At 40.1% G+C, this 24371-nt stretch overlaps 1 protein-coding gene across 4 annotated transcripts in view; it reads left to right on the top strand.

Moving 5' to 3' along the window:
- The window catches only part of BACH2 (BACH transcriptional regulator 2), a 187318-nt gene that overhangs the window by 149344 nt on the left and 13603 nt on the right, over nt 1-24371 (top strand). For all 4 annotated transcript variants that reach the window (XM_088138550.1, XM_088138554.1, XM_088138544.1 and 1 more), the window contains exon 4: nt 16541-18088. In XM_088138550.1, coding sequence (XP_087994676.1) covers nt 16541-18088 — 1548 coding nt within the window. The remainder of the gene's footprint in view (nt 1-16540; nt 18089-24371) is intronic.

The raw sequence follows: 24371 nt of genomic DNA, 5'->3' as shown, positions 1-24371 counted from the left end.
GAGAGCTGGAAGCCACATGGGTCTTGAGGCCACAGTTCACTCATTTAGGTAGCTTACTGTAGTTACTGGCTACAGCTAGATGCTGAGTTTATAGACTTAACAGAATATAATTTCATCACGTGCCTGCAGCAGTTGCTCACTGAGATCCTCACAAATTGTTTGCACTACTACTAACTTGACAGGTGCTTGTTCTTGCTTTTACTTGCCTTCCCCTTTGCGTTTGCCTCCATCAATACTTCAGGTGAAAGCAATAAAGCTCAACTCTCTGAAGGTGTATATTTTGTTTTGTCCAATTCTCAAATAAGTATGACATGCAACAGAAATCAGTAGGGGCCCATGAGTGTCAATATTGCTGATTTTGTTGCCCAAAAGTAAGTCCAACTATACCTTTTTTTAAAAAAGCAAATGGAATACATGGTCTAAAGTCACACTGATGTGGTCAAGTGGGAGCAATCTGTTCCCCTCAAGATATTTTAGAATTCAGTTCCCAGTGTCCCCTCACCAACTTGGACAATGACAAGGGATTATGGGGATTGCAGTCCAAAAGTTTTAGAGGACAGTAAATTGACTGTTTCAGATACTATTACTCTGTGATATCAGATAGTTGTTGGCTCTGCTTTTTACTTCCTTTCTTGTCTTTTGAACTACAAACTACAGAGAAAGCTGCCTTATGCAAAATCAAATTATTGATTCAGCTAGCTTGGTGTTGTTGGCTCTTTCTGACAGCCACTTTCTGAGATTTTTGGCAGAAGTCTTTACTAGATTCCAAGACAGTGGGACTGGAGCTTGGCACTTCTTGTACGCAAAGGAAATGCTTTCCCTCTCGGTCGTGGCCTTCTTCAGCTCTCAAAACAACAACAACAAAACTCTTTAACAAGTTTCCTTTATTATACAGTATGTGATGATAGATATAAGCAAAATTGTCTTATCCCTTCCTCCCAGTAAATCTTGTTTGACCAGCAAACCCCTAGGCTTCCTTTGCCCTTTCAGGGGTTCAGACGTGGAATGACAGTAACTGGTTGTTATGCATGAACAGGAAGTATTCCTGACCCTATTTGTGTCCATTAGCACTAGGGGGTTCCTCTTCCCTGGTCCCTGACCTTGCTTTTTCAGTACTTTTAGTACTGTTATGGGTCATATGAATTTTTATGATCTGTTGCATGTTGGTTTTGCAGTTTCCTCCCCTGTAATGGTATCAGTTTTTCTGGCACAGAGGAATACAGACAAAAACCCAGGAGACCACATTAGCATAAAATGTCCCGGTTCTGTCAGTTTGATTAATTTGTCTCTTTGTCTCCACTCTATATGATAAGTGCTATTAATGGCTGCAACACTTCATATGTCAAAGTCTTTCTTCTTAATGACTTGAAAATGTGGTTTATTTCCCCCCCTTTTGTATTATTTTTCTCATTTAGCATTCCACTCAAGAACAGATTTATGCTGGGCTCTTTCATTATCTTACTGGTTGCAGCACTCGAATGATTACGTATAGTGTTGGGGTATGAATAAAGATGTGATCCAGGGGTAGCAGCTGCTGATGCAGGCTGAAAATAGATCTGGTATATGCTCAGCACTCTTCCCAAAGGTCTTTTATTTATTGGTAACAGTCTTGGTGTTAGACAGCTTGGATTCTCATTTAGTAAGAAGACTTTTTGTCTTTCAGAGCAATGACTTTGCTCTATATACTGACCGCTGTGTGATTTTTTAAAATTATTTGCTCCTTCTGTTCATACCAAAGGAGTGGCTTCACCTAGCACAGTTGTAATACCACCCTGATTTATTAAGTAAAGAAATGACAGGCTCCATTTGAACAAGTGGAACTAGGCAGATTTAAGTTTAAATGCAGTTGTTCTATTTGTAAGGCAGCATTTGGACACAGTATGCTGATTTAAAATGAACTCTAGTTTCTCCCCAGCTCTTTCTTAAGTCAATACAGCTTCTCTCATTCTGCTTTTCACATCGGACATTATTTGATTAGAAATTCATTCCAGTAGATTTAAACTGCATTAATGTACTATCAAATGATCTGGCCCAGCCTACACTCGTGTTATCTTTCCTTCCATGTAAACATCTATCCTGTTCCCAAGCAGAAGTTGTCTAGAGCCTTTCTTAAATAAAGTATTTTGTTAGTATCTTTTTTTGTGATGGTATCTCCAGATACCTGTATGCTAATACTACCTATATGTTTTCTCCCATAGAATCTCTGAGTGTGATTTCTGTCAAGGAAAAAAATTCAAATTGAAAGGCTTGTACAGCGCCATAGTCACCTCGGTTTATTTTTCCCCCTGCCCCCTCCCCATGCTCTTGTCTCTATTTTTAATTTTTTGAAATAACTGCTGGACTCCTTCCCACCTCATCTTGTTTAATCATTAAAGGAAGTGCATATTGTTTTCCTTTTTTTTGTACAGGGTTTTTTTCACTACATACTGGAAAGTGGTGAGGTTAACTGTTTCCGTTGCCTTGATAATGCATGTAGAACAAGTAAGGTTATGAATAAATATACTTTTAAAAGTAACTCATTATACACATTCTTTCAGAGAGGAAATGGAAGTTAGATCTCTGGATCTGACTTCCAGGATGCATAAACATTCTTGTCTGAACGCTATGAACTACTGTAATTCTGATAGATCTGCTTTGCTGAGATTGGATTAGCTATGCAAAATTGCGGCTGGAAGTGCTCGCATTGCAAGCCATTCCTTTGGGTGCTTTTGCAGCACTTCTGAAAGTATTTCTCCTGCTGGGAGGTTATCCTTGCGTACCTGGGCCTGAACGATTCCATGGAGAGGGAGATGCCATTGAAAGTAGCTAGCCTAGCATTCAAACATGAAAGGATGTTGCATAGAATTTGGTGCATCAGCCCTCACTGCAGCACAGAATTATCACTGTTAAGTGAATTATCACTTAAACATTTGAATTCCATTCATTTTGGTTTTATAGTATCATCTTTCACATGACAAGATCAATGGTTATAATGAAACCACAGGCAAAAAGAAAGGAAAGGAATCATGATAGAAATAAATGTTTGCAATTTCTAAAATTCTGCCTCTTTTGGCCTTTAAAAAAAAATTCTTCCCAGATTTGAGGAAAGACCTTAGCTTCTACTCCACATGCAGAAGGTCTCAGGTGAAATGACTATGATGGAGAAAAAAGATAACTTTAGAGTTCCTCTGTATTCACGTTGAAAATACATTGCATTTCCAATAGAAATATACCTGCAGTGCATTTTAGCATTCTAAAGTTAGAAATATCTATACTGGTGACATAGTCACTTCTCACATGGAATAAAACTGCAAGCCACAGAGCTGGAGCTGAACCCAAGTATGACTCTGGAACAATGAGCTCTTCAGAATGAGCTATATCTGACCTACTTATGCTGACAAAGAGATTGAAAGTGAAGGGAGTTTAAAAAAAAAAAAGTGACATTCACATGGATTGTGGAAAATTCAGTGGCTTTCTGTGCAGAAAATGCTACATTTCAGCAGTGAGAGTTTAAAAGAAGTTGACTTTCATCCTAATTCACAATGAAATATTACCGTATAATCAGCCTGGGCCAACTAAATTAAAGTCTATTTTGGCCTTTTTTCTCAGATTATATCATCTTCATCATGGTCTTTTATAAGCATGTGGTGGAAAAAACTAGAGATTTTTTCAATCCCTAATTTGGGATTAGACAGGAAGGTACAACAATTGTAAAAAAAAAAAAAAAATGGCAAAAGCAGTAGAGGAGAGGAGAATTCACTGTCTTAAATAAGAGGAAGGAATTGTGAGAAAACAATAGAGCAAATGGGGGGAGGACTTTTAAGAAGAAAAAAAGGTTAAGTCAGCTCTGCATGCATTTTGCTGCTTTCGGTCACTATTTTGGAAAACTTTTTGTTCTGTGGTGCCTCACATTGTCTGGAAGTTGAATGGTTCTGGTTAAGTGTAATTTCTCTGAAGCATGGCACTGATAGGTTTTCACAAGTATTTAGAGGGAATATAACTAATTTCTCCAGCCTAAGGATGTTTTCAGTGAAGTCTCATATAACATCATCATGTGTCTTTCACAGAATTGGGGGCAGCAGGGAGGAGAGATTCCTGTGTTTTTCCCATTTCTTCTTCTGACTTTTCTGGTAAAGAAAAGCAGGGGGGTAAATAGCCGAAGAATGGCTTTATTTTGATAGTGCTAGAGACTGTCAGTCTGGAAGCACCTCAAGTTGCTATCCCCACTGATCTGTTGTCAGTGTCTAAAATAACCTAAGCTTTCTGTGATCACATTTTAAAAGAGTTATATCTGGTTTTGCTCATCAAACATGTATCACATTGTCATGAGTTCTTTTTAAACTACAGGTACAGTGGTACCTCGGGATACGAACGCCTCTACTAACGAACTTTTCGGGTTACGTCCAGCTCCGGCCGGAAAAATTTACCTCGATGTGCGAACTCCGCCTCGGGGTACGGTCATTTTTCCGCCCTGACACGTGGTCCGCGGCCATTTTTCCGCCCCTGACACGTGGTCCGTGGCCGTTCTCCCGCCACGCTGCACCCAGCCGTTCTCCCGCTGCGCCGCGCCCGGCCGTTCTCCTGCCGCACCGCGCCACGCCCAGCCGTTCTCACGCCACGCCGGGCCGGGCCATTCTCCCGCCCCTGACGTGTGGTCCGCGGACGCCAGAACGGATTAACGGTAATTACATTGAATCTTATGGGAAAATTTGCTTCAGGGTGTGACCAAATTCGGAGGGTGGAACAGATTAACCGGGTTTACATTGAACCCTATGGGGAAATTTGCGTCGGGTTACGACCAACTCGGGATACGCCCAGAGTCACGGAATGCATTAAGTTCGTATCCCGAGGTACCACTGTAGTTCCCAGTTTAAGAACGAGTTCTGTTCCCAAGGTCTGTCCTTAAGTCGAATTTGTATGAAAGCTGGAACAGTATTATTGTATAATGCTGTATAAGTTGTATTGTGTAATGAACTCAAGCCATTGTGTATCGTACTCAAATCATTGTGTATTTAACTCAAATTTTGCTACAGTAGGCTCCGTTCTTAACTATGGGTGTTCTGTAAACCAGGCATCCTTAACCTCAGAGACTACCTGTATACCCAGTTTGATTGATTCAGCCTCAAAAGATCCACCAAAGCACTGGACCCTAGACTGTTGGATTTTTATATCTCCCTATAAGGGTTGGGGAGATGTTTTATTTTGAAAAAAACTATCCAAGATACAAAAGTGAAATATACAAACATATATGTGTGAATTCTTTCTATGGCTATTATCTTATCCTACACTCTATTTCTATTACTAATGATACTATACAATTTTCTCTATACTATATTCTACTACTGTTACTATACTATATACTATTACTTCTGTTTCTATGCTATATTATTACTATTACACTATTACTATTGCTATTATACTACTACTCTTACTAGTATACAACAGTGTTTTCCTCTTACAGACCCTGGTCTGTCTTTAAATCCTCCCTCCCTCCCTCCCTCTCTCCCTTCCTCTCTCTCTCTCTTGGATTTCTTCTATTATGTTTTCTTCTTCCTTAATGGGCAGCATGTAAAGCACTTGCACCTTTCCAACATTGGGCTTGGCTGTGCCTCTTCTTTTTTCTCTGGCGGTGGCTGCCCTTCCAAAACACACACGCCTCCTCCCTCACCTGTTTCAAGGTTGCAAGTTTTATAAGCAGCTCTGCCATGCTGACGCTGGGGAGAAGGCTCAAACAGGAGGGGAGGGAGGCAGCCCAGGGGCCTGCAATTGTTCCTCAACAGCCTGCACTTCCACACAGGTCAGCCGTTGTTCAATAAAGAGTTTGTTTTCCTTTTCAGATTCAGTCCAGGGGTAAATACCCCGGGACTCATATTATCTCTGTTAAAAAAGCAAACATCTAAATTTAAAATGAACCAACTTGTTTCATGAACCACGATTCAAGATCCCCCTACATTTTGCTGCTTCAATTACCATGCCACCAAAATATTCCCCCATACAAGCATTTAACGAATTTTATGTGAACAATGTTTATTAAAACTATGAGAGAGGATAAAAATTAACTTTAGTTAAATTATTGAGTTTCGTGTGGCTTACCAGAATCCTCAGAAGTTCTTAAAAATGAAGTGAACTCATCCTGGCATTTACTTCAGCTTGCATGTCCAGATTCTGTGCACCACTATAGAAAGACTGCTTGAAAACATATTTGTTAAATTTTAGTCCTTTCTTGATTCTTTTTCTTCTCTGAATGACAGAAACAAGGAGAAAAATGATGCTTGCCTCTGACATAAATAGCAAGATGATAAATTATGTTCATAAAAACAAGAGCCAATTTTTCCTGGAGCTGTCTAGGAAGGAAAAAGATGCTCACTTAAGAGAGGAGCTAGCTATTTGCCAAAGAAGCAGGGAAAAATTAACCAGAAAGGCTTTGATTATAGGGAATAGAGAAGGATACTCAGCAAGTCAAATGTGCATTGCCTGTACTCTGTGACCTAGTACTGAATAGTTGGACATGAATCTCTCTCTCTCCCTACCCTGTGTATCTAGCCTGGTGAAATTAGTTTGTAGATGTAGCTGAGTGTATACAGACGGGATGTTTTTTCACTGGATTTGCAGTAATTTTCTCCTGAGGATGACTTAAATATTTCATGACATCACCTGCTGTGTCAGGGAACATATAGCTTGATGCATACTCTTTTTTTTTTTTTTTGGAAAATAAAGGGTATTTGAAAGTAAGAGGAAAATAAATTATGAAGCTATTAAATTTGCAAAATGAGGATCTCATCCTATTTAAGAGGCACTAAATCATGATATTAATTTTCTAATTACTAAACATAAAATGATTCATCATGCCGAAGGTTATGTTTCTATCATATGGAAGTAAATGAATCAGAATAACATTTTGTTGTTCATTATTTCATTCAGTCAGCACTAATTGCAGTTATTTTCCTTGAATGTCTCTAAAAGTTTATTTATGCTGTTAATAGGATGAGCAGCTGTAATGATGCTGGGTGCCAGAACTGTAGCCTTTTTTTGAGATTCACTGTACTGTGGCAATAATCTACTGTAAATATAAATTCAAAATGGGCACAGTCTTCACAAGGCAGATGAAGCCTGAGTTTGCGCACACATACATTCTTGTACACTTGCTGCCCTTTATCAGAACAGTATTTATTTATTTATGTATTTATTTATTTATTTATTTATTTAGCTTGTATGCCACCCATCTCCCCCAACAGGTGACTCTGGGCAGCTCACAATAACAAAAAAGAAAAAACACACCAATCCCTCCAACAGTGGCTAAAATCCGTAAATAATTAAAATACAAACATACATTAAAAATGTCCTAAAAACCCCCTGTGTATTTTAGCACTAACACCTTCAAGATGCGGGGGGGGGGGGAGCCAGAACCCATCACCCCACCAGCCATCTCCACAGATGCGAGCCCTGGGTATTGTCTCACTTGGTTGATGCAAAACTCAGCTAAAGCAAAATGATGCTCTTTCCAGTAATAATCAGCTAATGCTTTAATATGATGCAGTTGCTATTAACTGTGTATAATGTACTATCATAGAATTATAAAAAACAAAATTAACATTTAGAATTAATCGAATGGAGGATCTAGAACTTTCTGAATGTTTCCATGCAAGAGATAAATCTAGTGGCAGTGAGTTTTAGATGTATTTTGTTGGGGGGTTTTTTGTTTGCTTATGTACTTTTTATCCTTTTTAGCTGTTTACCACCCAGTAGGTCAGGATTAAAGAACATTAGATTTAAAAAATACATTGACATGCAAGATGAAAGGCAAAGGGTTTCCCAAGGAACATTTATTTATGTAAAAATTTATATGGCTGCCCAACTCACAAAAATGTGACTCTGGACATCATAAAACCATAAAAACAAATCACAATAATCCAACAAAAGCAAAACCCACCGTTGGGGTGCACCAATACAGGTAGTCCTTGTTTAGCAACTACCTCATACAGTGACTGTTTGCAGTTATGATGGTGATAAAGAAGTAAATTTGCGACCAATCCTTGCATTTATGACCTTTGCAGGTCTGAAAAGCAAAGAAAAGTTGAAGTAAGATCATAAGCACAGTCATAGTTTCACTTAGCCACCACTTCACTTAAAAACTGAGGTTCCAATTATGGTTGTTAAATGAGAACTACATGTACAGGTGAAACTCAAAAAATTAGAATATCGTGCAAATGTTCATTTATGTCAGTAAGGCAACTCAAAAGGTGAAACCAATATATGAGATAGTCGCATTACATGCAAAGCGAGACATGTCAAGCCTTACTTTGGTATAATTGTGATGATTATGGCGTACAGCTTATGAAAACCCCAAATTCACAATCTCAGAAAATTAGAATATTACATGACATCAATAACACAAGGATTGGAAATAGAACAATATCGGACCTCTGCAAAGTATAAGCATGCATATGTACTCAGTACTTGGTTTGGGCCCCTTTTGCGGCAATGACTGCCGCAATGCAGCGTGGCATGGATGCTATCAGCCTGTGGCACTGCTGAGGTGTTATGGAAGACCAGGATGCTTCAGTAGCGGCCTTCAGCTCCGCTGCATTGTTCGGTCTCATGTCCCTCATCTTTCTCTTGGCAATGCCCCATAGATTCTCTATGGGGTTCAGGTCAGGCAAGTTTGCTGGCCAATCAAGCACAGTAATCCCATGGTCATTGAACCAGGTTTTGGTACTTTTGGCAGTGTGGGCAGGTGCCAAGTCCTGCTGGAAAATGAAGTCAGCATCCCCATAAAGCTCGTCTGCGGAAGGAAGCATGAAGTCCTCCAAAACCTCCTGGTAGACGGCTGCGTTGACCCTGGACTTAATGAAGCACAGTGGACCAACACTAGCAGATGACATGGCTCCCCAAATCAACACAGACTGTGGAAACTTCACACTGGACTTCAAGCATCGTGCATTGTGTGCCTCTCCATTCTTCCTCCAGACTCTGGGTCCTTGGTTCCCAAATGAGATGCAAAAGTTGCTCTCATCAGAAAAGAGGACTTTGGACCACTGGGCAACAGACCAGTTCTTTTTTTCTGTAGCCCAGGTAAGACGCTTCTGACGTTGTTTGTTGTTCAGGAGCGGCTTGACAAGAGGAATACGACATTTGAAGCCCATGTCCAGGATCCGTCTGTGTGTGGTGGCTCTTGATGCACTAACTCCAGCCTCAGTCCACTCCTTGTGAAAGTCCCCAACACTTTTGAATGGCCTTTTCCTGACAATCCTCTCCAGGCTGCGGTCATCCCTGCTGCTTGTGCACCTTTTTCTACCACACTTTTCCCTTCCACATAACCTTCTATTGATGTGCTTTGATACAGCACTTTGGGAACATCCAACTTCTTTTGCAATTACCTTTTGGGGCTTTCCCTCCTTATGGAGGGTGTCAATGATGGTTTTCTGCACAACTGTCAGGTCAGCAGTCTTTCCCATGCTTGTGATTCCTACTGAACCAGCCTGAGAGACCATTTAAAGGCTCAGGAACCCTTTGCAGGTGTTATGGATTCATCAGCTGATTAGAGTGGGACACTTTGAGCCTAGAATATTGAACCTTTTCACACTATTCTAATTTTCTGAGATTGTGAATTTGGGGTTTTCATGAGCTGTACGCCATAATCATCACAATTATACCAAAGTAAGGCTTGACATATCTCGCTTTGCATGTAATGCGTCTATCTCATATATTGGTTTCACCTTTTGAGTTGCCTGACATAAATGAACATTTGCACGATATTCTAATTTTTCGAGTTTCATCTGTATGTACTGTGTTCCAGAATGAGCTCACTTAACATCCTGGCCCCAGTACTAAGGAAACATCCAGGTCTTCAAAATCTTCCTGAAGTCTAACAAGGTCAGAGCCAGTCAAGTAGGGGTGGTGTGGGGGGAGAGATCTTTCCATAAGGCAGGCACCATAACAAAAATTGTCCAGTTTAGTTGGATCCAGCAATGGTTTCTGGAGGAGGGGGCAGACTGCCCCTTTCCTCAAGGATGAATTTACTATCACCTGGATCAAACTACATGGGAAAGAAGGAAATGAGGCAGAGTCTAGTCCAATCTTGGAGGCTTCCTAACCAACCAGGAGGGCCCTGGATCTAACATACAAGTAGTCACTCCAACATCCCCAGGGATCTTGTTGACTTCATCAGGTTCAAATTCGTCCCAGATACCTGGGCCAGATTCTGCCTCACTCACCTCCATAGGACCTGCCCAACTGGTCCAACTCAGTATGAAGCCAAGTGCCTTTATCTACCAGATACTGAGAATATTCATCACAACAGCCCTGTAAGTGCTCCCTCAGCTTTTCCTTATCTAAGAGGGACCAGTTTACCCTAAATAAGGCCACCAGGCAGCAGACACAATAAGTATGGAGAAACCATATTTATTGTGTCCACATGTGTTTCATTGCTCTTTTTGCCACAAGATAATCCTTAAGAAAGGCTCTTCCCTTTGCTTGGCAAGAGTCATTCTTTGTCTTTTTCCAGCGACACTTTAAACGTTTCTTCTGCCACTTCATCTTCTGGAAGCATTCTGTAGACCAGGATCCACAAACAGAGAGAACCTGTGCAGACACAACCCATTCCAAAGCTCTAGTCACCTCCCCATTCCAAGCAGCAACCAAGGCCTTGGTTGGACCTGCCTCAACCCCAAGCATCCAGATGATCTTGATTATGATTGGTCAAGTTTGAGTAAAATCCATATACAACATGGATTGATTTTACACCATTTTACACAATGCCACAGTCTCTTTTGCCTACTGCACAGAAACAGCTTCAATTCATAAAAGGGTTTTTTTTTTAATATTATTTACAGTTGCTTCTACTAATGAACTTTTCCCTTCTCAATAGAACATGGTTTTATAAGTATACAGTGCATTCGGAAAGTATTCAGACCCCCTTCACTTTTTTCAATTTTGTTATGTCGCAGCCTGATACTCCAATCGTTTAAATTCATTTTTTCTCTCTCATTAATCTACACTCAGTACCCCATAATGACAAAGTGAAAACAGAATTTTAAAAATGCCTGTAAATTTATTAAAAAGGAAAAACTGAAATATCACATTGGCATAAGTATTCAGACCCTTTACTCAGTACTTTGTTGAAGCACCTTTGGCAGTAATTACAGCCTCGAGACTTTTTCGGTCTGATGCGACAAGCTTTGCACACCTGGATTGGGGGATTTTCTGCCATCCTTCTTTGCAAATCCTCTCAAGCTCAATCAGGTTGGATGGGGACTGTCGGTGGACAGCCATTTTCAGGTCTCTCCAGAGTTCAATAGGGTTCAAGTCAGGGCTCTGGCTGGGCCACTCTAGGACATTCACAGAGTTGTCCCTAAGCCATTCCTGTGTTGTCTTGGCTGTGTGCTTAGGATCATTGTCATGTTGGAAGGTGAACCTTTGGCCCAGTCTGAGGTCCTGAGTGCTGTGGAACAGGTTTTCCTTGAGGATATCTCTGTCTTTTGCTCCATTCAGCTTTCCCTCAACCCTGACCAGTCTCCCAGTTCTTGCTGCTGAAAAACACCCCCACAGCATGATGCTGCCACCACCATGCTTCACTGTTGAGATGGTATTGGGCAGGTGATGAGCAGTACCTGGTTTCCTCCAGACATAACATTTAGAATTGAGGCCAAACAGTTCAATCTTGGTTTCATCAGACCAGAGAATCTTGTTCCTCACAGTCTGAGAGTCCTTCAGGTGTTTTTTTGCAAACTCCAAGCAGGTTTTCATTTGTTTTGCACTGAGGAGAGGCTTCCGTCTAGTCACTCTGCCATAAAGCCCAGATTGGTGGAGGGCTGCAGCGATGGCTGTCCTTCTGGACCTTTGTCCCATCTCCACAGAGGATCTCTGGAGCTCAGTCAGAGTGACCATCGGGTTCTTGGTCACCTCTCTTACTATGGCTCTTCTCCCCCAATTGCTCAGTTTGGCTGGGTGACCAGCTCTTGGAAGAGTCCTGGTTGTGCCATTTGAGAATTATGGAGGCCACTGTGCTCTTGGGAACCTTCAGTGCAGCAGAACTTTTTTGTAGCCTTCCCCAGATCTGTGCCTTGCAGTAATCCTGTCTCTGAGCTCTGCAGGTAGTTCCTTTGATCTCATGGCTTTTGCTTTGGTACAGTATGCATTGCCAGCTGTGAGGCCTTCTATAGAGAGGTGTATGCCTTTCCAAATCATGTCCAATCAATTTAATTTATCACAGGTGGACTCCAATCAAGGTGTAGAAAGAGCTCAGCAATGATCAAGAGAAATGGAAGGCACCTGAGCTAAATTTCAAGCGTTGTTGCAAAGGGTCTGAATACTTATGCCAATGTGATATTTCAGTTTTTCCTTTTTAATAAATTTACAGACATTTCTACAATTCTGTTTTCACTTTGTCATTATGGGGTACTGAGTGTAGACTAATGAGAAAAAAATGAATTTGAACGATTGTAGTATCAGGCTGCAACATAACAAAATTGAAAAAAGTGAAGGGGGTCTGAATACTTTCCAAATGCACTGTAATTCTCCTTCTATGAACTTAAAATCCAACTGGTGTGTTTCACCATGCTTAATTTTGTATTTGTTTGTCTCTGCAGTATGTATACAGTTAACAGCATGAATATAGTGCCTGGTCAGCAAAACGTGTTCTACAAAAATGCAAATGGGGCATTAGCATTTTGTTGTGGTATCTCCAGACATAACTGGCCAAAGGCACTCAATGTTTTATAATGTTCTTCTCTACAAATGGTTATAGAATGCCTTAAAACTAACAGAACCTTTAAAAATTATTCTTAAGATATAAGTAACTATACACATATATATCGGGAAAGCAGGCTGCTATGTTAACCCATCAGTTTAATGTCAGTTGTCTCTAAATTTAATTCTGTGTCAGGAACACGTAATACAGAAGAGACTAATGGTCCATTGGGTGCTAGTATGTTTTGGTCAACTAATACTCCCTTTGCTTAACCTGCCATTCTGGGATTTAGTCCTTGGTTTAAGATGCACCATGTAAAGAACTCCCTCCTTCTCAAAAACCCAGTACTGATGGTGTGCCTATCAAGAATAAATGGAAAAGCAAGCCACATCAGTGCAAGAAATCTAAGAGCAAAAGGCAATATATGCCAAATCCATGGTTGGGGAGGGCTTGTAGCTAAGAAATCTGATTTTCCCATTTTCCCCCAAGTTAAATAGAATTTGGAATTTATTGATAATTTCTGCTTTAGATGATAGAAGGATCTGAAGGAAGGCAGATCATTTATATAAGGTTACAGCCAGTTAATTACTTTGACCACTTTGTTATCTGGTGAAGTGAAACATTAAAACATTTTCTGACAGTATTTTATTTCTGTAGTCCAGATGAATTTCTCAGGGCTTGGAATGTTGCTGTGTTTTATAAGCTTTTTAATAATCTTCTCTGTGTTACAGTACAGTAGCAGGGCATGTCTGCCACTGTTTAAAATGTTAAATTCAACATTGATAACATTCTTAAGATCAAAAGAACAAGTTTATTTTAAAATCTTCAGTAAAGTTTTCATAGGTGCACATTTCCTAATCATCTCTGTATTTATTCTGTTTTTACCTCCCTGTTTGATATGCTTGCTATGATAGGGATGATACAAAGAGTAGTTTTTTTCCCTAAAACTCAGCACAAAATCTATATCACCCAGACTATTCAAGCAACATTTTCCAGCAGACACTGACTAGAGAACTCTTCATTGGAAGACCTAATTTCACAACAAAACAATGCATTTTTCAATGAGTTGTCAAAGTATTTACATAAACCACTGAGACAACTTTGCTGATAAAAGTAAGATTAACATGAAAACAAATGGTCTATCTACACAAGATGTTGAGGGGTGTATAGGGAGAACCTGGATAGTTACCCAATAAAAGTTAATTTGTTTGTTTATTTGTAGTTTCCCTCAACATGACTGTTGTTATATTGAATTTTCTAGTGTTCTAATGTCCTGTTTTACCCTGGCTAATACACAATACTTCCCAGTGTGGCACATATGCAGCTGTTGGACCAACTAAGTGGATTGTTCTTAGTAAAATTCATGACCAGCTATTGGATATTCCTTTATAGCAAGTGACACGCATCACAGTTCTTATCTTGGTTGTTACTCCATCTACGTAATATTCTTAGCTTCTTTGAAAATTATTTATTTAGATTTTATTACAGAAGGGCTCCAGTCCTTGGAATTTAAATTAAGCAGAAGGAAAAGGAAAAGGAAAAGTAGCACACTGGGGAAGCAAGAGTGTATTATGAGAAATTAGTCTGCAGACTTCTTTATTCATTTACTTTTCAGTTTATTGTCTTTCATTCTACTTACAGAGTACTTAAGGTGGCTATTAGTAAAATCTAAAATGTAAACCATTAAATCCAGTAAAAGCAGCTGGAGATATTACCAATCAGCTTAGAAAACCTCCCTGAAGAAGGTCTTGACATTTGTTTCTGAAGATAGGCAAGCTTGGGGCTCAAAAGGGGCTGTACTTCATAAGATCTGAAATAACAGCCTGTTGGTTGGGTGCTTCCTCCTCTGCACCCAACCAACAGGCTGTTATTTCAGATCTTTAATGCCCAGAAAAGTTCTTATCAAATTATGTATTCCTTCTGATAGTCAGCCCTCCTGCTGTTTAGGCATTAAAAGTTAAAAAACAGTACTATGAACTTATTCCAAAGTATAAGCCCTTGAGATCCATCTGGACTTGCTGACTTTCCTAACTTCCCTGACTACCTTACTGTCCTCTGAATTTAGGAGAAAGAAATGCTGTTGATTTGGTCATGCTTGATGTGCTTCTTATCACTGATTTTAGCATACTTACCTTCCCCAAACTATTCCAGAAGTATTGGCATTGCAGCACCCAGAATTCTCAACTGTCATGGCCAGTGCTAATGGGAATTCTGGGAATTGCAGTCCCAACAAATCTTGGAGAGCATGGGTTCAGGAAAGTGATCTATAAGTATGCAAAAAGTGGTGGTCATACTCTGTGCCAAAAGATACTGGGACTGATGCTAATGTAGTTAGAGTTACATAATTTAAAAGTTAACATTAACTGTTCTATCCTAATGAAGAAATTCTTTCCTAAATAGCTTCTTCATCTTCATAAATTTCATGTGTTCTTTCCCTCTGGATATAAACGTCCCATGTTTGTTAAAAACAAACAATTTAACTGGAATCTGCAAAAATTACTTGATAAAGTTTGCATATAAGCAGCCCTGTATTTGGAAGTGCCAGACGCATCCGTCTGTCACTTTTACTAAAGAGCTGATAATGTACATGACAATTTTTAAAATCTTCTACTAAGAATACAAAATGCAAATATATATATACACACACACACACACACACACACACACACATATGCCAAGGTTACACCAACGTGTCCTTTTTATAAAGAAGAGAAAGAATTGTTGCAGCAAATATTCCTCTTGTAAGGCTTCAAAATAATAATATTCATACCTAGTGCCTCTTGTAGGCGAATTAGCTCCCAACTCCCCCCCCCCTCCAGATTTTTGTCTCGTGTAAGAGCAAGCAACTGTGTCTGTGATGGTGTGTCAGTTCCTCCAAGAGAGATTGTATGCAAAAGCCTCTGGAGCAAGACACGAGTAGCAGATGTCTGGAATGCTGCAGTTTTGGGGGCCCGAAAGCCTTGACTCAGCTTGAGCAAAAATGTACAGTGGAATGTTCTGAGTCAGTGAAATGTATTTTGCGTAGACCTCATCAAGAGAAAGTACTGTACTGTTTAAAAATACGTTAGAGGACAGCTTACTTCTTTTGCAGTTCTTCCACCTAGTGGGTATGTTCTGTAAGTGTAAGACAATTTTTTATTCTCAGGAGATAAAACTCCATAGGGAACACGAATGAAATAATTTTATCAAGGGGCAGTTGACATTACAAACTTGACTAGTTTATTCAGACTGCTAAATGGTTGCTGTATCTTCAGAGTTATTTAATAATGGTTGTGGCAGCTAGTCATATTGCAGATGGAGAAATTGATCTCCAAATTATCTATTTAAACACATGATTAAATACCACAGGCAAAATGAGAATTATTATAAGTTGCTTACAGATTAAATTCCATATGCTTCCCAAGGATCTCTACTTTTTTGAAGTGCCACTTAATAAAAGTTTTTCCAGCAGTGGAGATCTTGACCCAGCTAAACTGAATAAACATTAAATATTGTATACACAATTTCTATTAAAAAGTATAGTTTTTCAAAGAATAAATTTATTAATAGCTGACATACTTTATTCTAATTGCAAAGTCTACTTTAGAGAAACATTGCAAAATTGGTAGAGTTATGCACTCATTAAACACTTGACATCCATGAGGTTCCTAGAGACCAAATACCATTTGGCAAGTGCTAGAGATCTCATTGTCCTTGAATCATTTGTTGGATGGATTGTTTGGATCATCCTACTACATGAAAATACAAAACAAAAGAATTAATTATTGGAGGCATTTTCCAGTGCTGACTACTATAGCAGAGGGGCTTGGAAAATAGCAATGCTGATGGTAGTGCTGGCAATTTCCCTATTTTTTGTTTTGTTTTTCATTGCAGGTCACTGCCAAGGGATTTGGTCCGTTGTTGCAGTTTGCCTACACTGCTAAGCTATTACTCAGCAGAGAAAACATACAAGAGGTCATCCACTGTGCAGAATTTCTACGCATGCACAACCTGGAGGATTCCTGCTTCAGCTTCCTTCAGACCCAGCTGCTAAACAACGAAGATGGCCTGTTCCTTTGCAAAAAGGATCTCACCTATCAGCGGATGCATGAAGATGAGAACTCGGAGGGAGAAGAGGAAGAGACTATGGAGTCGGAGACTTCAAAGATATCGTGCTCAAGAGAGAGAATGCACCCAGAGCCCTTTGACTTTGAATCGGCCACTTCTGGAGCCAGTAAAGAGGAAGGGATGCTGCCAGACTCAGAAATACTAGATGATGGCAAGGATAGTTTGGATAAAGAAGTAGTAACACGGTACCCCAGGTATAAGAAGTACCAGCTGGCTTGTACCAAGAATGTCTACAACGCATCACATGTTAGTACCTCAGGTTTCACAAGCACATTCAATGAAAAAGTTTCGAGTGATGACCTCAAACCAGAACTTGCTGTCGGGCAAATTAAAAGTGAGCCTAGGAATGAGGAAAATGATGAAGAAAACATCACACTTTGCCTCTCTGGAGATGAGACTGGTGCCAGGGATAAAGAGGGAGATGTTGAAATGGACCGAAAGCAACCAAGTCCCAATGGAGCTGGTAGGTCTAAAAGCAGTTCCTCTCCTTCCTGCCTAAGATCTTTCTTCAACCGAACAAAAACCATAGACTTAGATGGCTTCCCAAGTACTTCCCAACAGCACTTTGCCAGAAATCCAGCATGCCCTTTTGACAAGGGGACAACTCAGGGTGACCATAAAGCTGATTATGTCCCTTTCACGGGCAGTTATGGGCTCTCCCAAGCTGTTCAGAAGGATGCTTCCAGTTTTACAGTGGGATCGCCTCTCAGAGGTCCTGGCTTTGTTGAAGGTCTCTGTAAGCAGGAAGGTGAGGTGGACAGGAGGACTGTTATATTCTCTTCAAATGTTTGTGACCAAGTAAACCCTTCGGTGCATTCATATTCTGGCATGAGCAGCTTGGATAAAGATCTCACCGAGACTGTGCCAAAAGGTCTGTGGGCAGGAAGCAGCCAATCTCTTCCCAGTTGCCAGACCTATGCTCATATTGGACAGACAGCTGACCACTTCCCAGGACGGATGCGGCCCAACACCAGCTGCCCAGTGCCAATTAAAGTTTGTCCTCGGTCTCCTCCTCTGGAAACCAGAACAAGGACCTCCAGCTCATGTTCCTCCTACTCTTATGCAGAGGATGGCAGCGGTGGTTCTCCCTGTAGCCTCCCTCTGTGTGAGTTTTCATCTTCCCCCTGTTCTCAAGGAGCTCGATTCCTGGCCACTGAGCATCAGGAGCCGAGCATGATGGGAGATGGAATATACAGCCAAGTCAGACCCCAGATAAAATGTGAGCCATCCTATGGAACAAACTCTAGCGATGAGTCTGGATCGTTCTCTGAAGCAGACAGTGAGTCATGTCCTGTGCAAGACAGAGGACATGAGGTAGGGAACTGTGATAAGTACACCTGCTAACACTTCTTGTGACCCATTCAGAAAGTCATTATTAACCTAATGGCCTTCTTTGTATACAAAATACAGAGAATAGTCACTTTTGTCCAGTATTCTATTGATGATGGAGTCAGGCTAATTGAAAAAACATTACCGGAAATATGTCTGAGAGAATAAGAAGCCATCATATAAAAAGGTTCCAGACAGGCTTAAAGCTGCTTGATCTCTTAATTGTAACTGTAATTGCAGAGATAGGGAATACCTCATAGCAGGTTTGCTTCTCTCCCTGCCCCCCTCCACTGCCCCCCGCCATCCCATTGAGGCATGAAAATATCCCTCTCCCTTTCAGTTTTGGACCTATTGTCATTAGCATTAGCATTAGGCATTGCACTGACTTTTTTGCTAACAGTATTTAATTCAAACGAGTTTATCAACCAATTCAGTATGCTGATTGGGTACAGGTAGTCCTCACCTAACAACCATTCACTTAGCAACCGTTCGAAGTTACGACGGTGCTTTAAAAATCTACTTACGACCAGTCCTCATACTTATGACTGTCTCAGCTCCTCCCCCACAGTCACATGATCGTGATCCAGGCATTTGGCAACCAGCTCACATTTATGATGGTTGCAGCGTCCCAGGGTCATGTGATTGCCATTTGTGACCTTCCCAGTAGGCTTCTGGCAAGCAAAATCAATGGGGAACCATGTGATCTCTTAATGACTATGTGATTTGCTTAATGACCGCCGCAAAAAATGTAATAGAATCAGATGCTGTCACATGTTTTGCTTAATGACTGCCCCGTTTAACAATGAATTTTTCGGTCCCTATTGTGGTCATTAAGCAAGGACTACCTGTACTAGCTGTAATTTGCAGAATGTTGGAACAAAAGTAATACTGATCAGAATGAACCCCAAAACATCAGTAGATGTCAGCCTTCCCAGGTAGACCAGACAGAAAACATGACCAGTTGAGCTAATTCTACTTTATTGTAAGGCTACATTAACATAATCTTGCAAGTCTGAAAGTACAGATCTCCTGCTGTCTCTTTTTACAGCCTGATAAGTTAGGGAGGATCTTTTCTGAGTTTCTTTCTTTGCCAATTATGCAGCTTCGGGCTCCCCCTGCATCATTCCCTTCCCCCCGTCTCCCAAGGTTATTCCCACATACCATTACTGTAGAAGAGAATGTCCGTGCAAGGCAAGGAAGGGAAAAGAGAGCAGTATTCTGCTCTGGGTACAACAAGAAGTATGTTTATCTGAGTTGATGGTTATCTTTGTTTTACATGTGTTACTCTGTATTTTGCTGTAGAGTCTGTTCAGAGAAAGGAAAATGAGACTAAATAAAGAAAGGTCACGTAAGACATAGAACATGAATCCAAATCCCCAAAGAATTGATCTTACACCTTATTAAATCATATCTTTGATCTCTGTTGTATCCTAAAGCCATATGATTCTCTAACAGTTAACCAATTAAGCTTTTCATCAGTACCTTTGATACTGCAACCAGTGAAAAGCTCTTAAAAGGGTTAATAAGCCACTAGAGAGAAACTGAGTGAGAGTCGGGTGGGAAAAAAGCCATAAGGGACAGATACAAAACTGATAATATGTGCACAGATGTGTTAGCCAGTCTGCTATTATTCTTATCAGCGTGAAACCCATTCTTTCAGTCAATTCATTGAGGAATAAATGTGCAGTTACTGCTCGTTCATTGTGAGACAGTGAATCTCCCTCAAGTATACTTGAATTATTGCATATTTTAGAACTTATGCTGCTGATACTGTAAAGCACATTTAGATACCATTAATTATCTGCTTTGCGGGCTCAATTGATGAAACAGTTATTGGTCTGCCATGTCATTTTGATCACAATATACAAAACTGTTACAAATTTGGCTTCAGAAAATGTAGCATTTTTATATATGTGGTTCCTCTATTTCTCACCAACTAATTCCTGTAGCAGTGGTAATAACAATCATATACTTACATGTTTTAGAATGTATGAAGCACAGTATATGTGGGTATTGAAGGATTTTGTTTATCTCACTTGCAAAATTTGGAACCATAAGAATTTGCAGTATCAAAATCTTGGAGAAAATGTGTCATGACCACTCTGGCGTATGGTGGAGCTCATCTATGCAAGATTTAACATAGCACAATACACATACATGAATTTTCTAGCGTGTGGTACAAATAAACTAGATTGATTGATTGATTATGTGCCATCAAGTTGTTTTTGACTCCTAGCGACCATATAGATAGATTTTCTCCATAATAATCTATCCCTAACCTGTTCTTTCAAGTCTCCCAACAGTGCACTCATTGCCACTGTAACTCAGTCCAGCCACCTTGCTGCTGGTTGTCCTCTTCTCTTTCCTTCCACCTTTCCCAGCATTATAGCCCTTTCCAGAGACCTGGGTCTTCATATAATGTGTCCAAAATAGGATAATTTGAGCCTGGTCATCTGTGCCTTGAGTGAGAACTCTGGGTTAATTTCTTCAATGATCCATCAATTTGTTTTCTTGGCTGTCCACAGTATTTTCAGGAGTCTTCTCCAATACCAAAGTTCAAAGGCATCAATACTCTTCCCTTTAAAGGCCCACTTTCACTTTATAAAGTGTCACAGGGAATACCATGGCTTACGTGATTCTGATCTTTGTAGATATAGACATATCACACCATTTGAATATCTTTTCCAAGGGCTTCATGGCTGCTCTACCAAGTGCTAGTCTGTGGCATATTTCTTGACTACTTGTTCCTTTGCTGCTGATGGTTGATCCTAAAAGGCAGAAGCTATCTACCACTTAGATATCTTCATTGTCAGTTCTAAGGTTGGTTGTTCTACCTGTTGACATTAGTTTGGTCTCTTCTTTATATTTAATTTTAGTCCCATTTTTTCACTGTGCTCTTTGACTTAAGGTTTGCAGCTCCTTTGCACTTTTGGCTATCAGGGTAGTATAATCAGGATAGTGCAAGTTACTGAAGTTTCTTCCTCCAGTTTTAAAACCATGTTCATCTTCTTCCAATCCAGCTTCCCTTAATATATATTCAGCATATAGATTGAATAAATAAAGGGAGAGTATGCAGCCTTGCCATGCTCCTTTGCCAACCTGAAGCCAGTCTGTTTCACCATGTTCTGTCCATACTGTGGCTTCCTGACTTATATATAAGTTTCATGAGGACATGAAGCATTCTGGGATTCCCATTTTTCTGAGCACTTTCTATAGCTTGATGTGATCAACACAATTGAAGGCTTTTCTATAATCGATGAAGCACATGCTGACTTCTTTTTGGTATTCTTTGGCTTTCTCAATTATCCAGTGGGCATCAGCAATAATGTCTTGTGTTCCTTGGCCTTTTGTAAAACCAGCTTGAACATCTGACATCTCTTTTTCCATGTAGGGCTCTAATCTGCGTTGGATGATCTTAAGCATTATTTCTAACATGTGAAATTAAGGATATTGTACAATAGTTTGCACACTCTGTTAAGTCTCCTTTTTTTGGTATTGGAACATAGATTGACGTCTTCCAATCAGTTGGCCACTGTGGTGTTCTCCAGATTTGCTGGGATAGCTTGATTAGAACTTTGACTGATTCTTCTTCTGTTGTTTGCCATATTTCATTTGGTATTCCATCACTTCTGACTTGGTGATGACTGGATTGCTGATCTAACTTCTATTAGTAGAGGTTCTTATAAGTAAGGAATATCTTCTAAAGAATCTTGGAAGTTGACATCTCTGCTGTACAGTGTTTCAGTATACTCCTCCCATCTTCCTTTGATCTCCTTTGAATTGGTAACTATCCATTGCATCCTTTAGCATACCAATTCAAGGTTGTAACCACCTGAGTTCAGAGATCTTTTGAAAGACTTACCTTGTTTTTCCATGTCTCTGTCCATCTTCAGTGTCTTTACAGATGTTGTTGTAATACTGCTTCTAGACTATTTTAACAGCTCTGTGAAACTCTTTCCTTTCTGAGATGTTTGTCTTTCTTGGCTTTGGCTTTTCTTCTGTTCTTGGCAATTTTCACAGTTTGTTCTGACAGCCAGTTTGCTTTCTTCTCTTTCTTCATTTTTGGCAGTCTCTTTTCACATTAATCCTTAACAACTTCTTTAAGTTCATTCCATAATTCCTTTGGTTCTCTGTCAATGAAGTTCAGGACTTTAAAGCGATTCCTGATGTTCTCATTGAAGATGGTGGATATATGTTCAAGATCATATTGTGGAAACTGACTGGTTTTCTTCTTCTTTAGCTTAACTTGGAGCTTGCACATGAACAGTTCATGATCTGTTCTGTAGTCAGCACCTGACCATGTCTTTGATGCTATAATTGAGCTTCTCACCTCTTTTTAGCAATAATATAGTCGAATTGATTTCTATATATTCCATCTGGTGATGTCCATGTACAGAGGCATCGTTTTGGTTGTTTGAAGACAGTGTTAGCTATGAAGAAATAATTGGAGTGGCAGAAATTGATAAGTCAGTCTTTTCATTTCAGTTTCCTAAGCCATATAGTCCAAATACATTTTCCTCTTACATGTTTCCTGCGGTTTTGCTGTCCGCATCAGGGTGGGCCACTCATGGGGTCTCGACAGGCGAGAGTGAAGACAAACACGCAGGTTTTCCTCGAGGTGAGTGAGCCCAGAGCGTGTTCTGAACTACTCTTTTATTGGGTATTACAAATCAGGAAGCAGGTGGTGGGGGCAGGTTGTGGGGGCATATAGCCTTTTATAGTCATGCAACAGCTTTAAGCAACACTATTGGTTTATTCTATGTTTCCTGTATAGCCTGTCATGGTTATACGTTTCCCTACTTGCTTACGTAGCAAGGTATTTTTCAAGCAGTGATCGCCTTATCGTGCTTTTAGGTGCTTTTATTATATGGTACCTTCCCTCATCCTAGGTTTCTGGTTCGTGTGTCAGCCACTGGCCTGGCCACACTGCAGAAGCCTGAATCAAGTTTCTGATAAGCAAGCATTTTATTCCAACAGTTTCCAACTTAGGCATTCCAATCTCCAATCACAAGCAGCACATCTTGCTTGCATGTTCCATTGATTTCAGATTGAACTTGATCACAGAAGTCATCAACCGCCTCTTCTTCTGCATCAGTGGTTGGAGCATAAACCTGAATGATTGTCATATTAAAGGGTTGTCCACGAAGCTAATTGATATTATTTGGTCATTGATTGCATTGTACTGTTCTTGCTATACCCTTCTTAACTATAAAAGCAACACTGTTTTTTCTTTGTTTTTCATGCCCTGTGCAATAAACAGTGTGATCTTCTGACTGAAAGTGTCAGTTCCCAGTCCATCTCAATTCGCTGATGTCTAAGATATCAGTATGTAGTTGTTTCAATTCATCTTTCGTTGTGTTGAGCTTTCCTTTGGTCATGCTTCCTACGTTCCACGTTCCTACTGTAATTCTGTCTTTGCAGCTTAGGATTTTCTTTTCCTGTATGGCAGCATCAGCGACTAGACATCAGGATTTAATCTTTAATCTAGCCACATCATAAACACCATTAATACTTCAAAAGACCTTCAGCTGTTCCTCAGTAGCATGTTGAGTGCCATCTGACCTGAGGAGCCCATCATCTGGCACTTTATTGTCAATCATTTTATATTTTCTATTCATGTGGTTTTCTTGGTAAAAATACAGGAGTGGTTTACCATTGCCTTCTCCTATGCAGTATGAATTGATACCTTTGCCACTGTCACTAAAGTGATCATCTGCTTCTAGCATCTTCCTGTATCGCTGCTGCCCAATCTAGGTGCCTGCTTGCTTTAGGATGACCTTCGCACCTTGAGTGACCCTGCTGGGGGTATATACTCTTGGCATGCACTCCTGACTTTCTTCACTCATCCCTCCCAGGAATACCCCCTGCCACGATGAGGCAACACAGCAGGACTTGAGGGGGGGAATTAACTAGATACTAATACTAATATAACTATCACCCACTAGTACAAAATAAACAAAGCTCTTTTTTTAAATAACACAACCTGATTTTTGAGCTTTTTAAATTTTTGGATTGAGTCCCAGATACTAGTAGTACTCAGTAAACATTGCCCATTTCTGAGCACGGTGATGCTGTGTGAATTGGCACATTGTGAAATAGGTGAAAGGTTTCATTTTTGCTTAAAGTTTATGCTGAATCAACACACTACAGAAACATGTCATAAAACTGGTGTATATAACCAATATCAAAAGACATGAACGAGACTCTTAATGTTTTTCTTCAGAGTTTGTGTTATAAAACAAACTTACAAAATTGTAGGATTATTTTT

The sequence above is a fragment of the Python bivittatus genome, unplaced genomic scaffold (genome assembly GCF_059951505.1).
Source record: "Python bivittatus isolate LINGU-HERP-01145 unplaced genomic scaffold, Pbiv_v1 ctg000020_np1212, whole genome shotgun sequence".
Taxonomy (NCBI): domain Eukaryota; kingdom Metazoa; phylum Chordata; class Lepidosauria; order Squamata; family Pythonidae; genus Python; species Python bivittatus.
This window is presented reverse-complemented; position numbering and strand designations above follow the sequence as displayed.